The 23,146-nt window shown below is 37.9% G+C and overlaps 1 protein-coding gene across 6 annotated transcripts in view; it reads right to left on the bottom strand.

The window, feature by feature from the left end:
- Positions 1-5,211: 5,211 nt before the first annotated feature.
- slc20a2 (solute carrier family 20 member 2) overlaps positions 5,212-23,146 on the bottom strand; it is a 45,827-nt gene continuing 27,892 nt past the window's right edge. For 4 of the 6 annotated variants that reach the window (XM_055167992.2, XM_055167989.2, XM_055167991.2 and 1 more), the window contains exons 8-11: positions 20,028-20,637; positions 17,833-18,018; positions 15,647-15,731; positions 5,212-8,630 (exon numbers count right to left, since the gene is read on the bottom strand). In XM_055167992.2, the coding sequence (XP_055023967.1) occupies positions 8,466-8,630; positions 15,647-15,731; positions 17,833-18,018; positions 20,028-20,637 (1,046 nt within the window). In that variant the 3' untranslated portion in view covers positions 5,212-8,465. Of the gene's footprint in view, positions 8,631-12,892; positions 12,978-15,646; positions 15,732-17,832; positions 18,019-20,027; positions 20,638-23,146 lie in introns of all 6 variants that reach the window. The other 2 variants (XM_055167990.2, XM_055167994.2) reach the window with 2 other exon arrangements.

The raw sequence follows: 23,146 nt of genomic DNA, 5'->3' as shown, positions 1-23,146 counted from the left end.
AGTTTTAGGGGGCAGGAATGAGGTGTGGTGTGCACAGTGTGCAATAGTTTATTTGGAACGGTTCATGTTTTAATAATAATAATAATAAATTTTATTTATAACGCACTTTATATGTTAGGCCAAACATCTCAAAGTGCTACAAGTTAAAACAAATCAAAGAAAATTTAAAGATAAATACACATAAAGACATAAAACCTAATCGTGATGCAGTGTTACTCAAATCCCTTTTTAAAAAGATAGGTTTTTAGTCCACTTTTAAAAGAATTTAAAGTCTGTGGTATCCTCAGGTGAACAGGTAAGGCATTCCATAATCTGGGAGCAGCTGAGCAAAAAGCCCGATCTCCCATAGTACGGAGCTTTGTCCTCGGTAGTTTTAGGATCCCCCTCGTAGCAGAGCGGAGAGAACGAGTAGAGGATTGTGGGGTAAGGAGTTCCTTAAGATAGGAGGGTGCATCTCCATGAATACACTTGTAAGTAAGCAGAGAGACCTTATACTCAATCCTGAATGTAACTGGTAGCCAATGGAGTGTTTTAAGGATGGGGGTAATATGGTCGTACTTTCGCACCCTCATCAGAATCCTAGCAGCACTGTTTTGGATGTACTGTAGTTTCTGACAACTTTTGGCAGGGATCCCAATGAGCAATGCATTGCAATAGTCCAGTCTGGAGGAAACAAAGGCATGGACAAGCCTTTCAGCATCTGCAAGAGTGAGCATGGGACGAAGCTTGGCAATATTTCTTAGATGAAAATAAGAAGTTTTACACAGGTTGTTGACATGAGCCTCAAAGGTCAAATTGGAATCCATAATAACACCCAAGTTGGAAACCGATGTTGAGAGTAGGATGTCCTGGTTTGAGAAAGTAATGCTGGTAAGAAGAGATGTCCTCACCTGATGGGGGGTGCCGATAAGAATTGCTTCAGTCTTTGAGCTGTTTAACTGTAAAAAGTTTTGCTGCATCCACGCCTTTATCTCCTCCCGACAGGTATTCAACGTGGAAGATGACATAGCAGCATATGTATTTGAGTTTGTCTTCAGGTAGAGTTGCGTGTCATCAGCATAGCAATGAAATGAAATTTCATGTCGCTGATGATACGACCAAGGGGAAGGATATAAAGAATAAACAAGATGGGTCCAAGCACCGAGCCTTGTGGAACACCGCAGGTGACTTCATATGTACGGGATTTAGCCTTTCCCAGAGCAACATGCTCCGTTCTGTCGGTGAGATAGGATGCAAACCAATCAAAAACCACGTCAGAGAGACCACATGTAGTTCGTAAACGGTGCAGTAGTATGGTATGGTCAACAGTATCAAAGGCTGCTGTCAGATCCAGAAGGATTAGAAGAGATGGAGAGCCAGCATCGGCTGTCATTAACAGGTCATTTGTGACCCTAACCAATGCTGTTTCCGTGCTGTGGCAGGAGCGGAAACCAGATTGGAATTTCTCAAATAAATTATGATCCTTTAAATGAGCCTGTAGTTGTGCAGCTGCAGCTTTTTCCAGTACTTTGGAAAGAAAAGGCAGGTTGGAAATAGGTCTGTAGTTCGTAAGAACCTCTGGATCTAGTGAAGGTTTCTTAAGTAGCGGTCTAATGACAGCTGTTTTTAATGCGACCGGAACATGGCCTGCCTGAAAGGAAAGGTTTATAGCCTTAGTAATCAAAGGACTAATGGCCCGGAGGTTTGATTTTATAAGCACTGTGGGAAAAGGGTCCAATTCACAAGTAGAGGATTTCATCTTCCTTATAGTTTTTCTCAACCTCATGCTGTGAGACATCAGAAAAATAGCAAAAAATTGAGTATTTCCAAAATGTATATCTGCAGTCTGTGTGCATACAACAGTGGAGCAGAGTAGAGAAGAACGAATGGTGTCCACTTTTTGCCTGAAAAATTGTATGAAATCATTGCACCTATCATCTGTAGCTTCAGAGTGATGTTGAGGTTGTGCTTTCAGAAAATGATTTATAGTGGTGAAAAGTTGTTTGGGGTTTCCAGATCCGCTGTTTATAATGTTGGAATAAAACTCTGATCGTGCATCACTCAAGGATTTTGCATATGCCTTCCGATGTTCTCTGAAGGCCTGTCTATGAACAGTAAGTCCCGAGATCTTATGACGCCGCTCAAGGACACGACCAGCTGTCTTCATATTCCGCAGCTCACAGGTATACCAAGGAGCAGAACGTAAAAGTAACTTTTATTTTCTCTTGAAATCGGCACTTCCCCCACAACCTTACGGGCCTGACTGTTGCATCTTCATTCTGATGGTCAGATTTGTCTAATTTTACTAAGATGTGTTTAATTTCCAATAAATATTGCAAAACCACGAAGTGTTCATTTGATCTGGATTGTTTGGTAAATTGTCTGATCATGTGAGTCTACGTATCTTATAAACAGAAGTGGTTACATTTACAAAAAAAACATGTGGTCAATTAACATGTACAAGTCTGTTGTAATGACAAAACATTATAGTCCATTGATCTAGGCTGAATTTAAGTCACAAAAAATAGTGAAATGATCTGAACAATATATATTTTCAAGGTGGTTCTTGTGAATGCAGTTTGCATGAATTATTGATGTTATAATATTAAGCATATTATTGAGAATTGTTTTATGTAAAGAGATATTATAAAGATCATATTTCAATTTGAACACAGATTTTATTTTATATATTTTAAGTCATTAAAGTAAAATGACAATACGGAAAAGACGTGTGCAATTAAGCCTGCAAAGAATGTATATCCACTGGTGAAAACCGAAAATAAATATGCTGTCTATCCAGTCTATCCAGATGTGAAAATATGAAATAAAATAGCTGTTCATCCAGCGGTGAAAACGGAAATTAGCGGCGAAACGGAAATGACGTAGGCTGTCTATACACTGGTGTCCAGCCACTGGTGTCTAGCCAGAGGTGAGTCTGCGGGGCTGCAGCTGGATGCTATTGTAATTATTAGTTAAATATTAACTCATAATTGACGAGATAACTCGTCAATGGCGGGGAATGAGTTAAAGGGATAGTTCACACAAAAATGAAAATTATTTAATTATTTTCTCATCCTCATGTTGTTCTAAACCTGTATGAACACAAAAGAAGATATTTTGCGAAATGATGGTAAACACACACCATATAGTGTCCATTGACTTCCATATTAGGAATAAAAAATATGATGGAATTTAATGGGTACCGTCAACTGTGTGCTTAACATCCTTTATCAAAATATTTTCTTCATCGTATATCACAATACTTCCAAAATATTTTTTACTACTATGGAAGTCAATTAATTTGACACTATACTGTATGCTGTGTTTACCATAACTTCTCAAAATATCTTCTTTTATGTTCATCAGAAAAAATAAATTCATACAGGTTTACAACAACATGAGGATAAATAAATGACAGCATTTTCATTTTTTGGGTGAACTATCCCTTTAAGTCATTTAAGTAGTTTTTACAAACATACCTTACAAAAACACTACCGGTGTGCATTTTGAGACAAAACAATATCATTGATATATGTTAAAATTAGTGTGGACAAGGTGTTTTTAAATTAAAGCAGCTCAAGCAAGCATTTTAGTCTGGGACCAGGACAAGCCCTGTACAGTAAACCACACCAATTGTCCCATATGACGTCAAACGGAGAGTAAACTGCAAGTCATTGAAAATAATTTCGTAAATTCTTCTCTCAATGTCAGTGTTACCGGTTTTGTTTTGTCCCACATAACCTCAGTCACCGTCAGACTGAAGTGTAATCATCTCTGCAGGTGAACTTTACTTTAATGGCATCTGATAGCCCCGCCTCTTTAATGACATGTAAGCAACACTGTCCAGCGTTACACACATAATTTATTAGGTTAAATAAGTGCATCATCCGGGTACTTTGGGATGCACCTAAAATACGAAGTGCATCTTTAAAACTGTAGCGTTTAATTTTTGTGTGACTAGTTATACAAAACAAATTGTTAACACTTTACTATAATTACTTGTTTAACAATAGCACTGTAAAATAATGATGGTAAACTATGCATAATTACAAGCAGCCAACCTTAAACCAAACCCTTAACCTAACCCTAGTAAGTACATGTTGTTATTTATAATTATGCTGTACTTAGATGCATTAATACACTCTGACCTACAAAAGCAAACTTATTTTTTAACTTATTAAAAGTAACTTATTTTTTGGTAGAAAAAGAGTTATTGATATTTATGGCACATTCAAGACTTTCTAGAAAAAAATTCTTAGTATTTTTGTCTTGTTTTCAGTAAAAATATCTAAAAATTCTTTAAGATGCTTTTTCTTGATAAGCAAAACGACCCAAGAAAATGGGGATTTTTTTTGCTTGTTTTATGCACAAAATCACTTAAATTAGATTTTTTTTATCTAAAAAGTAGACTTATTTTCTTGGGTCATTTTGCTCATCAAGAAAAAGCTTCTTAATTTAAGAATTTTTAGATATTTTTACTGAAAACAAGACAAAAATACTAAGATTTTTTTTTCTAGAAAATCATTTTTTGCAGTGTATCATGTGGATAAGAGTCAATTTCAAGTTTTTTTATTCCAAGAAAATAACTGACAACTAAAAGTCACTATAAAGTTTAAACTAAAAAGTAATTTTTTTCATTTCCACAGTTAAGGTCGTTTAGGGCAGCCCTGTAACAATGATATACAGATTTGATTTACAGATTGACATTTTTGGTTATGATAAACAGTGTTTAAAGGAAAACACCACTGTTTTTCAATATTTTACTATGTTTTTACCTCAACTTGGATGAATTAATACATACCAACTTTTTTCAATGCATGCACTTAATCTTTGTACAGAGCGTCGCGAATGTGTTAGCATGTAGCCTAGCCCCATTCATTCCTTAGGATCCAAACAGGGATGATTTAGAAGCCACCAAACACTTCCATGTTTTCTCTTTTTAAAGCCTGTACATGAGTAGTTACATGAGTAAGTATGGTGGCACAAAATAAAACTTTTGTTTGGAGCCATAGGAATGAATGGGGTTAGGCTAAATGTTAACACATTCAAGAAGCGCTGTACAAAGATTAAGTGCACGCATTGAAAAAAGATAGGTATGTACCAATTCCTCCAAGCTGAGGCAAGAACACAGCAAAACACTGAAAAACGCTGGTGCTTGCCCCCAAAAGAATTAACGTATAAATTACACACTCCACCTTAATCAAATAAAGAATAAAACACAAGATAGGCAGGTTGTTATTCTTTGTAATTTTAATTCCCATAATTTAATTAGTTAAAATGCAGACAACTTTCACAAAAAAAGTTCCAAAAAGAAAGAAAACAGCATTACAGTACATATGCAGATAAGGGGGAGGGGTTTGTTAGATCTAAAGCACTGTCTCTTCAGATGGTACCAGACAGTTACCGGCATAGCATTCACAACATGGCAATAAAGGCGGCACACAGCAGGCAATCAGCGGGCCAGCAGAGGATTGGGCTACATTCTATTTTTAAATGCAGATAAGAACATGGAAACTAAAAAGTGTATTAATACACTCAGGGAGAACAAGGTTGCCAATAACAGTTATGAAACCTCTAAAAAGCACTTGAATGCTCACCAATTCAAATTGTATGCACTTTTTATTTAAATGTGAAATTTTGGCACTTTTTTCAATATAACGCATGCCCTCGTTTTCAAAATTAGCTCAAAGTTAACTATGTAGCCGAACGTATGCAGCCCTATATGTTAAACTGCCGTGTGAAGAATTTTGCTATACACTGTGTAATGAGCTGCTTTAAAACAAACCATCATAGCAGGAAGGCAGATAATATTTTAGATGCATGTTAGTAAAAGATCCTTTACTGGATCTCGCCGTGCCCCCCTTCTTTTTCTTAAACACTGGTAATCGCCACTGCTGGTGTCGGGCGGATTGACCGCATGTCTGTCAGCTCAATATTGCATTTCAGGGAAACAAAATTACAAAGTTATTTAGCCTTACGTTTCAAAAATAATCATGAAAAATCGTTGAATTTTAACAACTCGCAACCACGTTCTCTCTCTCTCACACACGGGTGAGACTTTTCTGGGCAAGAAAAACAAATGGATATGAATCCGATCCACGAGAATTACTGAACCCCCAAATCAGAGCCTTTGCGAAACACTCAGCGGTATTCGGCGCTGAACGTTCCCGTAACGTAATCGCTGTTACTTCTAAACATCGGCAATCGTGACCTTTCTGAGCCCAGACACGTGAAAAGTCGCCACCCAGGTATAACTCAAATATATGTAGAAAAATATAGCTTAATGAAATTTATATATCTATTCATTTTCTCATTCTTTTAATCATATCCACCATGTAAAGTTGTGAACTACATAGCAGTGTGAAGAAGTAGCACGAGATCATGGTTCACACAAAATGACATGAAACACCTTGCACTATGCCTGGATATTTCATATTTAATTTGTGATTAATAGTTAGTCTTTGATTGGCGTTTAGGCAACTGCAATGAGTTATTCTACAATATGATTACGATGTAAACACCACAGTACTAAAGTTACTGTATTCAACAAACAGTAAAGCACAACATTACAAGGCAAATGGCCATTTAAGCATAGATTTGTTTGTTTTTTGATGAAAAATATAATGAAATACACAAAAAACACTTTGCATTGGTTCAAAGCCACACATTTGTACAATTTCCAAATCTCGAGGCAGATTACAAAGGTGTGTCAAAACGCTTATATGTTACATCAAAGACCAACTCGCTTGATATCAAATGCAATTTGTTCGATGTAAGCTTGGCCATGTTTCAGTAAAACTTCAACCTATATTCTTCTGTAGGACCATTTCTGTAATCGAATTGACCTGATATTCAATACAAATTCCTCTTCTGATAAACCCGAGATGCGTTTATCAGTGAGGCTGAGTCAAGTTGCTGGACACAGATATGTTTCACCAATAGCCAGGCTCAAGACTTTTAACACTGCACCTCTAAAAATCATATATGTGAATGTGGCCATAATAGGTAGATAGGTGTGTGCTGGATTCACCCTAAATTTCTATTAGGGGATTTTGGCTGCTCCGGCACATACAGTACAGTATGCATTGAATTGGCATTATATGTAGGGCTCTATTGATAGAGTAGACCTTTCATATAAGGTACTTGATATGCTTTCCAAAATACAGTTTTGTTTGGCTATTCTTTAAATTTAGTAAGTGAATACTGTCTATAACATGACAATTAAACTAGAAGAATCTTTGGCTATATCATTTTCATAAGGGGAATGCATTAAAACCCCCCAAATGGTTTCCTATTGATATGTGAAGATACAAAAAGCTTGCTTATTTAATATGGTTTTAAAATTCAATACCTCTGACTGATATATGAATGATAATTTGACCTTGTGTCAGATATTTATATTGTTTAGGACAGAAGATGGGGTCATGAATCGATATGAGAATGCTTTTGTAATGTTTGATATCATATTATAATGTAGTGTTCTGTCAAAGTTAAATCATTTTAAAATATTTGATCGTTTTTCTATACACAACCGCTAAATCTGATCTAAAATCTTAAATGTAACAAAACAAGATCCGAATATATATACATACACACGGTAGAAATGATAATAGCATACATAATTCAAAACATGATCTTGTCTCTCTATTGTCTGAATAGTAACGCATCTAAAAATAAATATGATGATAAAATTGGGAATTTTTACACATTAACACCTACAAAAATGATTCATCTTATAGTATTTGTATCATGAGCACAGCTGTGTTGCTGAGCTTGTCTTATATATATATATATGTGGCATAAAGGGTTGGCTGAGGTACGTTACCAGCACCACTGATATTAGCAATGATGTTTTAACAGCAGAAGGCTTTTCGGTGTCATTACTATTGTAACATTTACTCTTTTACTTGCTTGTTAAATGGTTTAGCAACTAGACGAGGTGCAGCCATATATTTGACGCCACATGTAGCATAAAACAATTTACATTTCAAACATTTAAAGGGAGCAAGTGATAATATTCTTTGTGCCAATATCAATTGTGCCTTAAAACCGATTCTCCAGTCTCATTCTCCATGTATTTAGTATGAGACTAGCACATGTAACAGTTAACTGCATTGTACGCATTGTAATGTATTTGTATGTGCAGATCTGATGTACCAGCTCGCACCCTTGAAGATAGATGTGTAACCTTAGAACCACAAACATGAGAACCATTTTTGGAAATTTGAAATGTAACATTTCATACCACTAACAAATGATCTTAATTTGTCAACAAAACAACAGAAACAAATGAAACGGAAATAAATACTCTTGACAAGATTAAGGATATTTAAGTCGAAAGGATTCTGGATGCTTTTCCAGGCAGCATTTGAAGACTCTCCCCACCCTCTAGCTGTCCCCTTATATCTTGATATTTAATATTTTCCAACTTTCATTCTTTCTCTACTTTACCTTCCTACACTTCCCTCTCTTCACCGATCATAATCTCAAACGTAAGGCAGTATGCCATACACGAACAGGGCCATAACAGCAGCGCTGAAGAGGCCGGCTACAGGAACCGTGACGAACCAGGCCAGGAAGATGTTCCGGAAGAGCCGCCAGTCCACAGCCTTCTTGGAGCGGATCCAGCCCACCGCCACCACCGAGCCCACCTGCGTCGGCCACAAAGTGCAAAATCAGCAGTAGCATGATACATAACTATCATATAACATAAAGTGCATTGCTCAGGATTCTAATTTTATCGTATTTTGTTATTCTGTGAACATGCTAGTAAAGACCACATGAAATGGCTAAAGATGTTTAGGGATATTTTCTGTATTTAATTATGTATGTATTTAATTTTCCAATTGGAAAGAAATATGGACATCCCAAGATGAGTCATCAATGTTTTATACCCCATCTTTTCTGAGGAGGAGGATTATTAAAAGTAAATTACTAAAAGCTTATGTCACGGTCACACTAGACTTTTCGTATCACATGAAGACTGTGAACAATCAATAAATAGTTCAGATGCAAAGGCTGTTAAACGCCACCTGTACTATACGTTCATCAAATACTTTCATGTCAAATCCGCTTAAAGGGACACTCCACTTTTTTTGAAAAAATTGTCATTTTCCAGCTCCCCTACAGTTAAACATTTGATTTTTACCATTCTGGAATCCATTCAGCCGATCTCCGGGTCTGGTGGAAGCACCCCCAGCACAGCCCAGCACAATCCACTGAATCTGATTAGACCACCAGCATCGCGCCCAAAAATAAACAAAGAGTTTCTATATTTTTCCTATTTAAAAATTGAATCTTCTGTAGTTACATTGTGTACTAAAACTGACAAAAATTAAAGGGGCCATGGCACAATACTTTTTTAAGTTGCCAAATAAATCTTTGGTGTCCCCAGAGCACATATGTGAAGTTTTAGCTCAAAACACAATATAAATAATTTATTATAGCATGTTTAAATTGCCACTTTGTAGGAGTGTGCAAAAATGTGCCGTTTTGGGTGTGAAATTCAAACAATGATAGCAATGATGTTGGTTTGTTGCAATTAAAACTCAATTGTGCTTTTCTCTGCACTAAATGGCAGAGCCAAATTTCAACAACCTATTTGTTCATGTGCTTGGTTTACCAAAACTAAGTTACTGGGTTGATCGTTTTCACATTTTCTAGATTGATAGAAGCACTGGGGACCCAATCATAGCACTTAAACATGGAAAAAGTCAGATTTTCATGCCATGACCCCTTTAAAAGTTGCAATTTTCTAGGCTGATATGGCTAGGAACTATACTCTCATTCAAACATAATAATCAAGGACTTTGCTGCCGTAACATGGGTGCAGGAGGCGCCAATGTTATTATGCAGTTCCCGAAAATAGTCCTCTACTATTGAAAGTTACCAAGGGGACTATTTTCAGGCGCCGCGCAACATTGTGCCTGCTGCAGCCAAAAATATCGAAACTCCCTGATCACTTCTGAGCGCGATGCCAATAATCCAATCAGATTCAACGGATCACGCCAAGCCATGCCAAAAGTGGCACCACCAGACCCGGAGATCGGCTAAATACATTCCAAAACGGCAATCAAATCAAATGTTTCACTCTAGTTTGAAGTGTGTCAAATGTTTCACTCTGGTTTGAAGAAAGCTGGAAATAACAGTATCCTATTGTACAATATTCACAAAAGCAACACTAAAAGCGCATTCACAGTGTGAATAAAAAACCAACTTAATACGTAATATAATATCTGGTTTCCCATATACATCATTTTGCCTGTGAAAGTCTAGTGTGAACGTGCCATTTGCCAACTTTGTAAGTTAGCACAGTGTTCCCTAACCCTTTTCAAGGAAGCCCTCCCAACAATTTTTGGATGACTTTCTTATTTGACACGCCCAACTCAGATCTTGGAGCCTTGCTAATAAGCTAAGCCAGGTGCACCATATTCAGGAGACATCCAAAAAGCACAGGGTTAGAAAATACCTAGCATATAAGTGGCCACAAAATTACCAGACCAAACGCCAAATAGACTGCAGTTTTGATTTCATGGGATCTCTACTGTATGTTTCAAACACTTTGGAATAACAAATTGTATAAGTGGATTTGATTAGTTGTGAAAATCTGTGGGTAATAAACAGTCAAGGGGCACAGAGTATCATAAGGTCTGAAATCAGAAATAAAGAGAAAAAGTGGTTCTCAGCACTGTCAGTACTTTGCTTACTGTCCAATGTTTTAACAAAGCCATTATCATCCGCTGCATTAATCATTTCCCACTACAGCTTGAAGGCAAAGTCATGTCCTGCCTAAGAGGGCAGCGGGTGGAGTAACATTTCCATACATGCTGTGTGACTCAGGGGTGCTGGTGACAGGTGTTGTGCTAGATACAAGAGGGATCTGGCTGTTCTTATAACGTCAGTGTAACTGAAGACCCCGTCACAGGGGGCTAAATCTGGAGTAAAAGTCAGCCCAAAGTCAACAACAGAGAGGACAATTCCTCTATAAAAGACTTGATTATCTTCTTTAAGATTAAAACCCCTTCATCTACACAGACATTGAGTAGGATAGTTGATCTGTAGCCACAAACCCAATCGATGTATTCCAAGAAAAACAAACTTTTATTAGTATCAGCATCAATTAGATTAGTATCAGATATCTGCTAAATCTGAGATCAGTATGAAAATGTGACTCCACTGCTGTAATATAACGCAATAGGGGCTGCATATCTGGTTAATACTAATCTGCATGTTAAATATCCATCAATGACATCTGAATGGATACTATTTTGGAAACAAAAAGCCATGATTGCATGCTGGCGATAGCATTACTAATATTTTAAGCATCTGAACTGAAGCCCATATCCCTTACTCAAAATCTCAATTCAGACTTTGGAAATAAAATGAAGCCTTCATAAATCTGAATTTATGGAGGCTTTGAAATAGGATGAGGTATCGGTCTAAAGAGCAGACACCCTTTATTGCCCTTTTATCACAAAGTGACCCAACATCCTTATTCAAACCAAGACAACAGAAGTTAGCTCACTTCCACTACAGGGATTTAAAAAGGGATTTTCAAAAAATAAAGTACTGATTTTGTAACTATATGTGTGGATGCTAGAATCCTCCATTTTGACATTGGTTAATAATACTTTTGGATGGACAGCCTAACACAATGTCATGTGGTACGTTTTTAGTGACAAGCAAGGTACAAGGTATAAATGTTATATTAAACTAGAAAGTTTGAGAAAAAATAATTATATGCATATTGGATAAAACCAAAATAGGGATCTACACTGTAGAAACAATTTGTTGGTATTAAAAAATAAGTTACCTGGTTGCCTTAAAAATGTTTAGTTCATTCAACTTAAAATTTGTTGTGTCTACTAATACAGGGTTCCCACACCTTGTTAACTTCAAATTCAAGGACCTTTCAAGGACTTTCCAGGTTCAAAACCATCAAATTCAAGGACTGAATATGGGGACACATTTCAAGTGAGAGCAAGGTTACATTGTGTTACCTTTTAAGATACATTGTTACAGTTCCCTTTCGAGGGAACTCGTGCTGCGTCACTGCGGTGACACTTTGGGGACGCCTCCAGGGGTAAGTGCGTCTGAATGTGTATACCAAATTCAACCAATGGTGAGGCTTAATGACAAAGACAGGGTGACTGAAGCGGGAGCCAGGAAGTATATCGCTTTCTGAAATATTGCCAAAGACAGCGTACAGGGACGCAGGAAGTATGGCAAGGGAGACGCAGCGTCTCGTTCCCTTCTCAGAGAACAACAGTTACATACGTAACCCGAGATGTTTTCATGTGTCAAACACAACTATGCAAAAAAGCATTTTGGTATGAATCAACATTCGCATACAGAAGATATAAGCATTTAAAGCGAACAGTTTAGCACGTGTGCTTAAAAAGTCTAGAATGTAATATTATGGATTTTTTCCAGAAAACTTCTTGCATAAAATAAGCACTTTCAATGACCTGTATCTATGTATGTATATTTTCAAAAACTTTCCAGGGCCTTGATTTTTCCCCCCAGATTCACAAACTTTCATTTTGATTTCAAGGACCCGTGGGAGCCTTGTAATATTTTTAGAGGGCATGAACTCAAAATTTTAAGGCAGCCGGCAGGTAACTTACTTTTTTTTATTGAACCATTTTTATTTTCAGTGTATGAAATATCCTGATGCTTGTTGTTTGTTACATGGTATGGTTAACTCATGTTTAAACTAAACTAAACAGAATTTGCTCCAGTAAACGGCTTTTGATTTAAAATTACTGATCATCAAAACAAGAATTAAATTATGAATTATGATGAATTAAATCAGAGTTACATGTCTGCAGAGGTGAGCACTGATTGAATGTTCTGCGATTCTAGTGAAGCCATGGGGGCGGAGCTAAGCACTACCAAATATCTATACCAATACCTTGCAGTGGGTGGAGCTTATAGGAATGCCCACATTTGAGGCAATAAGCACTGATAGAGCGCTCATTACTTCAATACAAAATCCACTGTGAAAACACAACGACATAGACAAACACGTGATAAACATGTGAGATACACACACACGGAGCAAGACACCAGTGACCCGAGCCGATGCACGGACAAATACACAGCAAACACGCTATGAGAGGATGAGGAGAGGTTTAAGAAGAGGTAGTGTAGTGAAGAACCACTTATACACAAATCTGTGGAGAGAAGATTGTGCGTTTATTATGTATGCACCAAGTCATGGAGAAGAGGAGGGAACACTTGTCTTCATTTCTAAAGGGGGTTGAGTGTGCTGTGTTTGCCTTAATGAGTGGTTTCATTGTCCCGGCATTGACATCAGCATGCAATAATGCTGATTTATTATCAGTGGAAACAGCGCTTAGGCCAATGACATCAGAAACTGGATGGCTGAGACCAGAAAATCAAGGATGCAAATAAATACATGCAAAACTTTTGTCTTTTATTTACCGAAATGTCATTCTATCAGCAATACATTAAATAAAACTAGGCACTTTCCACAAACAGTATTAGCAACTCAAAATCAAAATTTGTTTTTGTAGCTCAATTAGTGGGGCATTGCGTTAACAGCACAAAAGGTCATGGGTTTGATTCCCAGGAAATACACATACTGATATCTTGAATGCACTTTAAATGGACAATGTGTAGTTTCTTAAAGCAACACTAAAGAGTTTTTGCTCTTTGCTCCCCCTACAGGTTGGAAGCGGAATTGTAAATAATTTAGCCTACTGCAGCAAAGCTGGCTCTGATTGGATTGTAGGTCTGCCGTAAAGCAAGTTTTTGTAGTTTTCACTCGAACTACAGGACCGCGACCAGACGGTTGGAAACGACGTTTTGGCCGATAAAGGGCTGCAAAGCGAATGTGAAAGTGCCGTTCACCCTGTTTCGGGTGGATGAACGACTGAAACTTTTTTGAAAACATTATTTTAAGGTAAAAAACTCTTTAGTGTTTCTTTAAGTATTTTATTAGTCAAAATCAATGTCTTTATTCATAAATATGTCCTCATTGGTGTCAAATTATTACCTCTGCCGATGATCTAAGTTTTCTTTATAAGTCCTAGAAGGCTTCCTTGTCATTTCGCCATATTGAAAAACTATAATAGCAGAGAGGGACAAAAAGCATTAGCCTACCGCAACGCGTTTTCGTTCAGAACACGTGAACCAGCTGAAACGCACAAGAAGATCAGTGAGTACGTAACGGCTACCGTAGATGCAACACGCATTTGGAAAAGCGAGGCGCTAGAGAGCACTATTCGTTTGAATGCAAAATACAATTTCACCACTAGATGGGGAAAAATCCTACTTATTGTCCCTTTAAGTCGCTTTGGATAACAGCGAGTCGCAAAAATGCAAAAGCAATGTAAATATTGTATGGCCCTTATTGATTTAAAATAATAATAATAATAAATAAATACAGCAAGGGTCATATAAATATCTATTACACAGCACTGTAAAATGCTTGATTCTGATTGGTCAGTTGCGACATTCCAAGGTATGTTATTCCCAGATAACAAACACCTAAAACTAATAACACATGGCAACCCGGATGCTACAAATCATTTTGATGTAAAGTTGAATATTACACAAAAATTTTATATAAATATGTCTTTTAATAACATATGACATGTTTTACTCGCGATAGGTCTGCATTTGTTAAAAATGAGCAAATAAAATATTTCAAATCAATATTTAACGTTCCTTACCTTACTTATGAGGTAAATAGCCGTGAAATAAGTGGGATAATGTACAGGTAGCAGGTAGTTATCGCAAAATAAGCCTGTTCAGTGTGATGCAAGACCCTCCTGCTTTGCATCGGGTCCTGATCAAACGATCGGGGCTTATTTCTGAGATAACAACCTGCTGCCTATACAATATCCCTTACTTAGAAAACAATAAGTAAACAAAGTAGCAAAATTTAAGTGTAAATTATATTTTAAAATATTAACCATAAATAAAAATCTTTATTTGACAAATATAATAACCTTAACTTAATGGGACTAAGTTTTATTTAAAACATTTTTAGCTATTTTTTATTTTATTATATAATATTTTAAAAGGCACTAGTGCACAGATGTGCAGGTTGTGACATGCCGAAATGTCCAAGGGTGAAGTAAAAAGAATAATTAGGTAATGCAAATTATTAAAAAAAAAAATCCTGACTAATATATTTATATTTTAATAAAATAATAAAATTATTAATAAAACATATATATATATATATATATATTGTATTTTGCATTTATTACAAAAACAGAATATAAAATCTGTGTACCGATTATCAATGTTTTTGCTTTCCGTGACTGATAACAAATGCAGTGACCACTTCGCACAATATATACAAAATTCTGATTTGTTTATTTTGCCAGCAATAATAGCACAATCAAAATGCTTTCTATGCGTTGCACAGATCTCTGCCACGAAAAACTGGATGGAACAAAGTAGACACAGCATAAAGGAGCCCAATGATACCAATTTGTACCTTATTTGTGGAAAGTGCCAAGTGTTCTCTTCATTCATGGTGTTCTTTGTCAAATGCAATTACATCAAATGGAGAGAGTTAAATTTGACAGCACAAGTCCTTAGTCTCTATAAGAACAGACAGTTCCCTCCTCTTCCCTGTTGTGCACACAGTAACCTGAGGGGGCCAGATGATGTCTGACCCGAACTTTACCTTGCAGTGTGTAGTACTGATTGGAAGTCCGATATTAGACGCCAAAACAACAGTGAGTGCTGAGGCCAGCTCGATAGTGAATCCACTGCGGGAAGGGCAACAGAACACAACTTTATACAGTCACACCTGAAATTGCACCTGTAATGACAATGCATGCCGCCGAGAGAGGCCGCCAGACTCGGAAAGCATGCGGGTAGGGCGGAGGCAATGCATGCAAAAACTCCAAACATGCAAACGAGGTGGGAAAACTCCATGAGGAGATCAAGGTGATGCAATAACAGGAAGACAGGGTTTGACAGGTTTATACTGTGAATTCTTGCCTATTTAATGTGCAAGGTGTGCACGTGAGAAAGTGATAAAGCATCACAGGAAAGAAACATGTACATGCATGAAGATGGGAAACAGCAGGTGAATATAGTTGTACTGAAAGTCTTAAACTAATAGACGTCATGTGGTGTCAACACACGCAACAGGCACATACACGCACAAACAGAGAACATATTGTACCAATGAATATAATAACAATATAAGTCCTAAAATCCTTATCTCTAAATAAAAACATTAGTGCCATAAATGTATTGCGTCATCCTTAGACAAACATTCATATAGTAAGATTTCATATTTAGGTTTCACATTTAAATTTTTTCTCTAACTAGCAACACTTCATTCATTAATTATCCTAAGTTGGTTGCTAGACTACGTTGGTTCGAAGTGGTCTCCCAACCTGGCCAAATTGGTAAAGGTATAATTTAGCTGCTTATCAAACTGGTCTGCTAACAAGACCAACTAAAAATGTTTTCTGAAGTCTGGCTAATATCTAAGCAAGACACACAAACATACACAAACCATCCACTCGTATAAACCCATCACTAAACAGCAGTCTGCCAATAAGGTGGGAGTGCATGGAGGTAAATATTGCTGGGTTAAAAAAAAACTTTTCCTGTCAACAAACGTCAAACCCAACGACCAACCTGACATGCTGAGGTCATGTTGATTGTTATTTTTGTGAAGTATGTGAATTCATCATGGGCCTGGGAACATTGCCACCTGATCCACAGTCACTTCACTACCTTCATTTGGACTGGATTGTCAAAACATGCAGGATTGATGAGTGACCTCCAATGGTAAACCACACGTTTTGAGAAATGACAAAATTTACAGAGCCAAACTGTTGCCATCTATTTGCTAAGGTGTTTCTAGTAGTCGCTTGCATGCTTGGGCATTGCCGCTGAGGTTTCTGTTTGGGGGTCACATAAAAGGCTTTTGTTCTGACGATTACCTCAAGCTCATTTGTTTTTGACAGTTTGTCCCGTTACTAAGAGAACGCAAGGTTGCAGAGGCCATGTGCACAAGTGTCTTGCTAAATTTAGCAGTTCTGGGTAGAGGGTGAAAATAGTGACTGGTCTCTTTAAACCACCTTTACGGTCATTTTGCTGTGATGTTTAACATGATTTGCCGTGCCAACACAAAGAGGGATTGAGGGCAAGTACCCAAAAGGGAAAAGCCGATTCAATACAGAACTAATCTAGAAAGATTTCAATATCAGATAAACTGTTTGGACCCTGCTGGCAAAGCACATGCTCCAATTCTGTAGTCTACTATTACACCTCAAGGGCAGACTTGTTTAGGACCAAGCGTAACAATTTCAGTTCAGTCGACGTTTTATGCAACACAAAAAATTTGGGTTAAATTTAAAGTTTAATTTATTTGATAAATTAAATAAAACCTAGAAACAAACAGGAAGACTTTAAGAGTTATACAAATGTAACTTATTTTGCACCATTTGTAGGTAGACTTGGTAGACTTAGACCATGTTAAGCTTTTCTTGCCTTCATTAAAACAAGCCATTAAAGTGAACACAAAATATTAAGAAATTTTGAAATGCATGTTTAATTTTTCAATTAAACCTTTACATATTCTTTTGGACCCAAGTGTATACTATAAATGGCCACAACCTAACCCAAATTTTTCTACTTGATTCCTACACTTTAAAGACGTTCGTAGTGTCAAACAATATAAATAAAACATGTAAATGGTGAGTTTTGGACACGGGTTTACCATAGGGGGCCACTCATCTCCGAATCATAGTGATTTATTAATCATCACATCTGCATGCAACAGCAGCACAAAGCCCTCTCTCCCCATGCAAAGATTAGTCATGCTTTCCGTCCACATGCTGATCTCACCTTGAGGGAGTGATGGGCGTGAGGTCTTTGCCCATTGTTTGAATGACACGTCGACCCCAAACCCACAGTCCAGCGCAGATTCCTATGCCACCGTACAACAGCAGCCAGACAGGTGTGGCTGCTTCCTGCATCACTCCACCTTGAGAGTAGATCATCCACAGGGCCACCAAAGGACCAATGGCATTACTGGAAACAGACAAAAGTTTTTCAGATTATTTTAATGATAAATATATATGTGGCATGTGATCCACATAAGATCGTTTTCGAGTCACTCTTTAACATCAATCAGTTCCTGAACTTTATCTCTCTTAACTCTTTTAACATAAAGCATGTTTAAAACCAAAACCAAAAATATCAGACACGCATGTGTCACAAACATGTTCTTAGGGCAGAAAGAAATATGATTGGTTCACAAAAACGACCAATGAAAGTGCTCGTTGGTGTTTTAAGCCCTCAACGGAGCCTTCAAGGCAGCTTCTGCAGTTCGAGCTCACCGTTGGTCAGGTGAGTAGCACAGATATGGGTAGACACGAATGTGACTGTATTTGAATTCAGCTCGAAATGATTCGAGCGTTTAAGTTACGTGTTTCCACGTTTTCACGTGTCTGTGGCACGACTTACTTTTTTTGTGCCAGTTTCACGTATTGGTTACTCAGTTGTTTTTCCTATTTTCTTACCATTGTCGCTTGGGATTGGGGTAAGAACGACTTTCTGTTACATAAAATGACATCCTAACCCAAACCCAACTTTGACCCCAACCCCAAGCGAAAACAGTAAAAAAATCTGACGAATAAATGTATAAACCAATGCTTAAAATGACATCCTAACCAAACTTCTATCCTCGCGCGAAAACTGTTTAAAAATCAGACGAAAACCACAAATCTAACCCCAATCCCAAGCGACAATGGTTTGAAAAAAAGGAAAAACAATTGAGTAGCCAATACGTGAAACTGGCACGAAAAATAAAATCGTGCCACGGACACGTGAAAACACGGAAACGCGTAACTTAAACGCTCAAAACATTTCGAGCTGAATTCAAAAACAGTCACATTCCTATCTAACCATATCTGCGCTACTCACCTGACCAACAGTGAGCTTGAACTGCTTCACTGCAGAAGCTGCCTTGAAGGCTCCGTTGAGGGCTTAAAACACCAACGAGCACTTTCATTGGTCATTTTTGTGAACCAATCATATTTCTTTCTGGCCTAAGAACATGTTTGGAGAAGTAAAACTCCTATCTGGAACTGGTTTGGGGAAAAAATTAAGCTTTCGAAACGCATAGTGAAGCTATGGTTGCAGCCACAGGAAAAAAATGTCATTGTCTGAAACAACGTAGTGACAAAAAACGATCACAGTTTGTCCATTTAGGGCTACTGTAGAAACATGGCGGCGCAAAATGGCAACTTCCATATAAGGAGGCCCGCGGTGAATGTAGATATTACCTCATTCTAAGGTAATAAAAACAATACAGTTCATTATGTAAGGTCTTAATACACCACTGAAAATATAGTTATGTATTAAAAAATTTATATATATATCCTTATAAAGAGATCAAGAGATCCTTCTAAAAGTTACACATTGCACCTTTAATACAAAATGATTTGTTTGTGTTTAAAGACTTCTGGGATGGTACAAGGGTGAAAGCCACTGCTCAGACAAATAATCACAATTACAGTTTTATGCCTTAATAATTTATAGTAACAAATATTCTCAATCAAATGTCCCCCATAAAAACAATTTTAAAATAATTGAATCCATTTAGACATTAAGCAGTTGCAGCCAAAAGGCCTTAATAGTGTGAAAGTGTGCTAAATCATGAGCCGAGAACTGACGTAGATCTGTGGCACAGAACAGAAATGAAGGTTTGTTCTCAGAAGATATTAATGCTGTGGAATGCGAGAGAAATTCTTCGCTCCTACAGCAAAGACATTTAGGGTTTTATTCTAAACTGGCTAATTATAAAACTTTTTTTCAAAGGCATATGGTCTACAACCCTGACAGATAGACTTATACTATTACTTCTTCTGAAAAAGAAAAAATCTATTTGATTCAAAAGAATGAGTTTGATTTTAAAAAATCAGTTTGATGCTGCTCTCTTAGCTTTAGCATCAGCTTTTTTTGGCTTTAACATCTAAGCAAATCAAATATTCCATCTCTATGTAAATATTTGGTCAATATTTTGCAAAGTGGCATACCTGACATCATTCCCACCATGCGCAAACGATCCGAAACAGGCTGTGAGGATCTGCAGGAAGTGAAAGAGCAGGAAGACCTGAGGCTTGTCCTTCTCATCCTTATCCTCGTCAACGCAATCCTCCAGTGGCATATCAGCAGGCACATGGGGCTCCCTTTTATCCGCTGCCAAATTGACATCCACATCGCCCTCCTCGGCTTCAATCTCAGCCTCCGCAACCGCGTTACAGTAGCTGGAGTAGCTGTCATAACGCAGGCGCTTCTTCGAATAGAACACAGTGTCGCCCACCAGCTTCTCGCTGTCCTCTGGTGGAGGGGCGTTGGACTCCGACCGCAACAGGGGCTGCATTGGCATGCCACAGATGGCGGCCGTGTAGCACGTGTAGCTGTTGTTGCGGCGGAGGTGACGGTAACTGTTGTCGGTGCGCGAACTGCTGCGTTCGTCCTCTAGGCGGCCCAAGTGGATCTTGTGTAGGAGGTCTTTGTAGAGACCCGAGTCTTTGTGGACGGTGTGGTAGACCTGGCCATCACTGCGCATGTGACCGTCGAAGGTGAAGCTTCCATTGGCCATGGGCGACTTGAGGCAGCCGTTGGTCATGGAGTTGGTCCGACCTAGAAGATTTGGTTTAAAGTAATAAATGAAAATATAGCTGCAAGCAGCGATACCGGGGTCAAGCCAAACATGGCAAAAAATGATTCATACATGATGACTGTCATGATTTAAGATCTAAGTTTGCATTAGTTTTATGAAAAAAATAGCAATTTTTTCGTATCTTGAGACCACTAGGTGGCGCTGTGCCGAAACAATAGATGGTGCTTCAGGTCATGACTGTGATGACACATACCAAATTTAGTGTAAATACGATAAAGCGATACAGAGATATAGCCTTAAAAACTTGACCACTAGGGGGCACTGACCAAACAATAAATTGTGACTCAGGTCTTGATTGTGATGACACCCACCAAATTTGGTGTATATACGATAAAGAGATGCAGAGATATAGCTTCAAATTTCTTGACCACTAGGGGGCGCCGAAAAGTTTACAAGCCCTCTCAGAACATGTTGCTGATGAACCATACCTAGTTTCATAACAATACGCAATTGCGTTTATGAAATACTTGAACTTAAAGAAAAAATTCAAAATGGCCGACACACAAAATGGCCGACCAAAAACCCTGTGGTATCGTTTGACTCGGCATGCCTCACGAAAACTAACAAGACCAGTCTCATAATTTTACATTCAAGTTTGGAGTAGTTATAAGCAAAAATAGACATTTTTTATATCTCGTGACCAGTAGGGGGCAGTGTGACGAAATGGTGCATGTACCCTCAAGTCATCACTGTTATGACATATACCAAATCTCATATTAATACGCAAACGTTTTGCGAAGATACAGGCTCAAACACATTTTGGCGTGCTCGCCCTCGCATTCTTTGATGCGTTATACGACAACGGATAGGTCTACCGAAAAGCTTTTGATAACTTTTTGTCTAGAGTGTCTCTAGATGATGCATACCAAAAATCAAGCCAATCACACGAGCGCTCTAGGAGGAGTTCGAAAAAGTAGGTGTTCAATATAATTCAAAATGGCCGACAGGAAGTAGGTTTGACTCGGACATATTTGGTACAGTCAGACTCAACATGAGCCAAGGAATCAATAGAGTGAAGTCTTATGTCAGTGTGGCAATTTAATCAAATGATATAAAGATATTAAACAATTTATTTACATATCCTGACCACTAGGTGGCGCCGTCCTAAAGATTTATAGGTGCGCTCAGAACATGTCACTGATGAACCATGACAAATTTCGTAGCGATACGCCAATCTGTTTGTGAAATACTGAACTTAATGAGAAAATTCAAAATGGCCGACACCCAAAATGGCCGACCGAAAACCGTTTGGTATCGTTTGACTTGGCATGCCTCAAGGAATCTAACAAGACCACCTTCATGATTTTAGACTTAAGTTTTAAGTAGTTATAAGCGAAAATAGGCATTTTTCGAATCTCGTGACCACTAGGTGGCGCTGTGACGAAACGTTGCAGGCACCCTCAGGTCATGACTGTAATGACATATACCAAGTTTCATGTCGATACAATAAAGTTTTGCGAAGATACGGCCTCACGTCTGTTTTGGCGTGCTCGCCGCCTTGTATGTTGTCACTGTATACGAGAACGCATTGGTCTATCAAAAAGCTTTTGATAACATTTTGTCTTGGATGTCTCTAGATGCTACATACCAAAGGACATGCAAATCGGACAAACGGTCTAGGAGGAGTTCGAAAAAGTAGGTTTTACGAAAATTCAAAATGGCGGAAAGATGTGCATGACACAAATGACATCAATGTGTGCATTTGAATCATCATGAGGCAAGGATTCAGAGGAAACAAGAATTTAGTTTCTAGGACTCATGGGTCAGAAGTTATGAGCATGAACATAATTGGATTTTTGGACTGTTGGTGGCGCTAGAGGGTTTGGGTCAGACACACCAATTTTGCTATAGTAACTTCTGAGACTGTCCTCTACATGTGTGCCAAATTTCATAACTTTCCTATGTACGGTTCTATGGGCTGCCATTGACTTTCGGCGGAAGAACGAGGAAGATAAATAATAAATATAGCTGCAAGCAGCGATACCGGGGTCAAGCCAAACATGGCAAATAATGATTCATACGTGAGGACTGTCATGATTTAAGATCTAAGTTTGCATTAGTTTTATGTAAAAAAAGCAATTTTTTGTATCTTGAGACCACTAGGTGGCACTGTGCCGAAAGAATAGATAGTGCCTCAGGTCATGACTGTGATGACACATACCAAATTTAGTGTAAATACGATAAAGCGATACGGAGATATAGCCTTAAATGACTTGACCACTAGGGGGCACTGACCAAAAAATAAATTGTGACTCAGGTCTTGATTGTGATGAAACCCACCAAATTTGGTGTAAATACGATAAAGAGATGCAGAGATATAGCTTCAAATCTCTTGACCACTAGGGGGCACCGGAAAGTTTACAAGTCCTCCCAGAACATGTTGCTGATGAACCATACCAAGTTTCATAACAATACGCAATTGCGTTTCTGAAATACTTGAACTCAAAGAAAAATTCAAAATGGCCGACA

The sequence above is a fragment of the Misgurnus anguillicaudatus genome, chromosome 5 (assembly GCF_027580225.2).
Source record: "Misgurnus anguillicaudatus chromosome 5, ASM2758022v2, whole genome shotgun sequence".
NCBI lineage: Eukaryota > Metazoa > Chordata > Actinopteri > Cypriniformes > Cobitidae > Misgurnus > Misgurnus anguillicaudatus.
The sequence above is the reverse complement of the archived record's forward strand: the minus strand, read 5'-3'. Positions and strand labels throughout refer to the sequence as shown.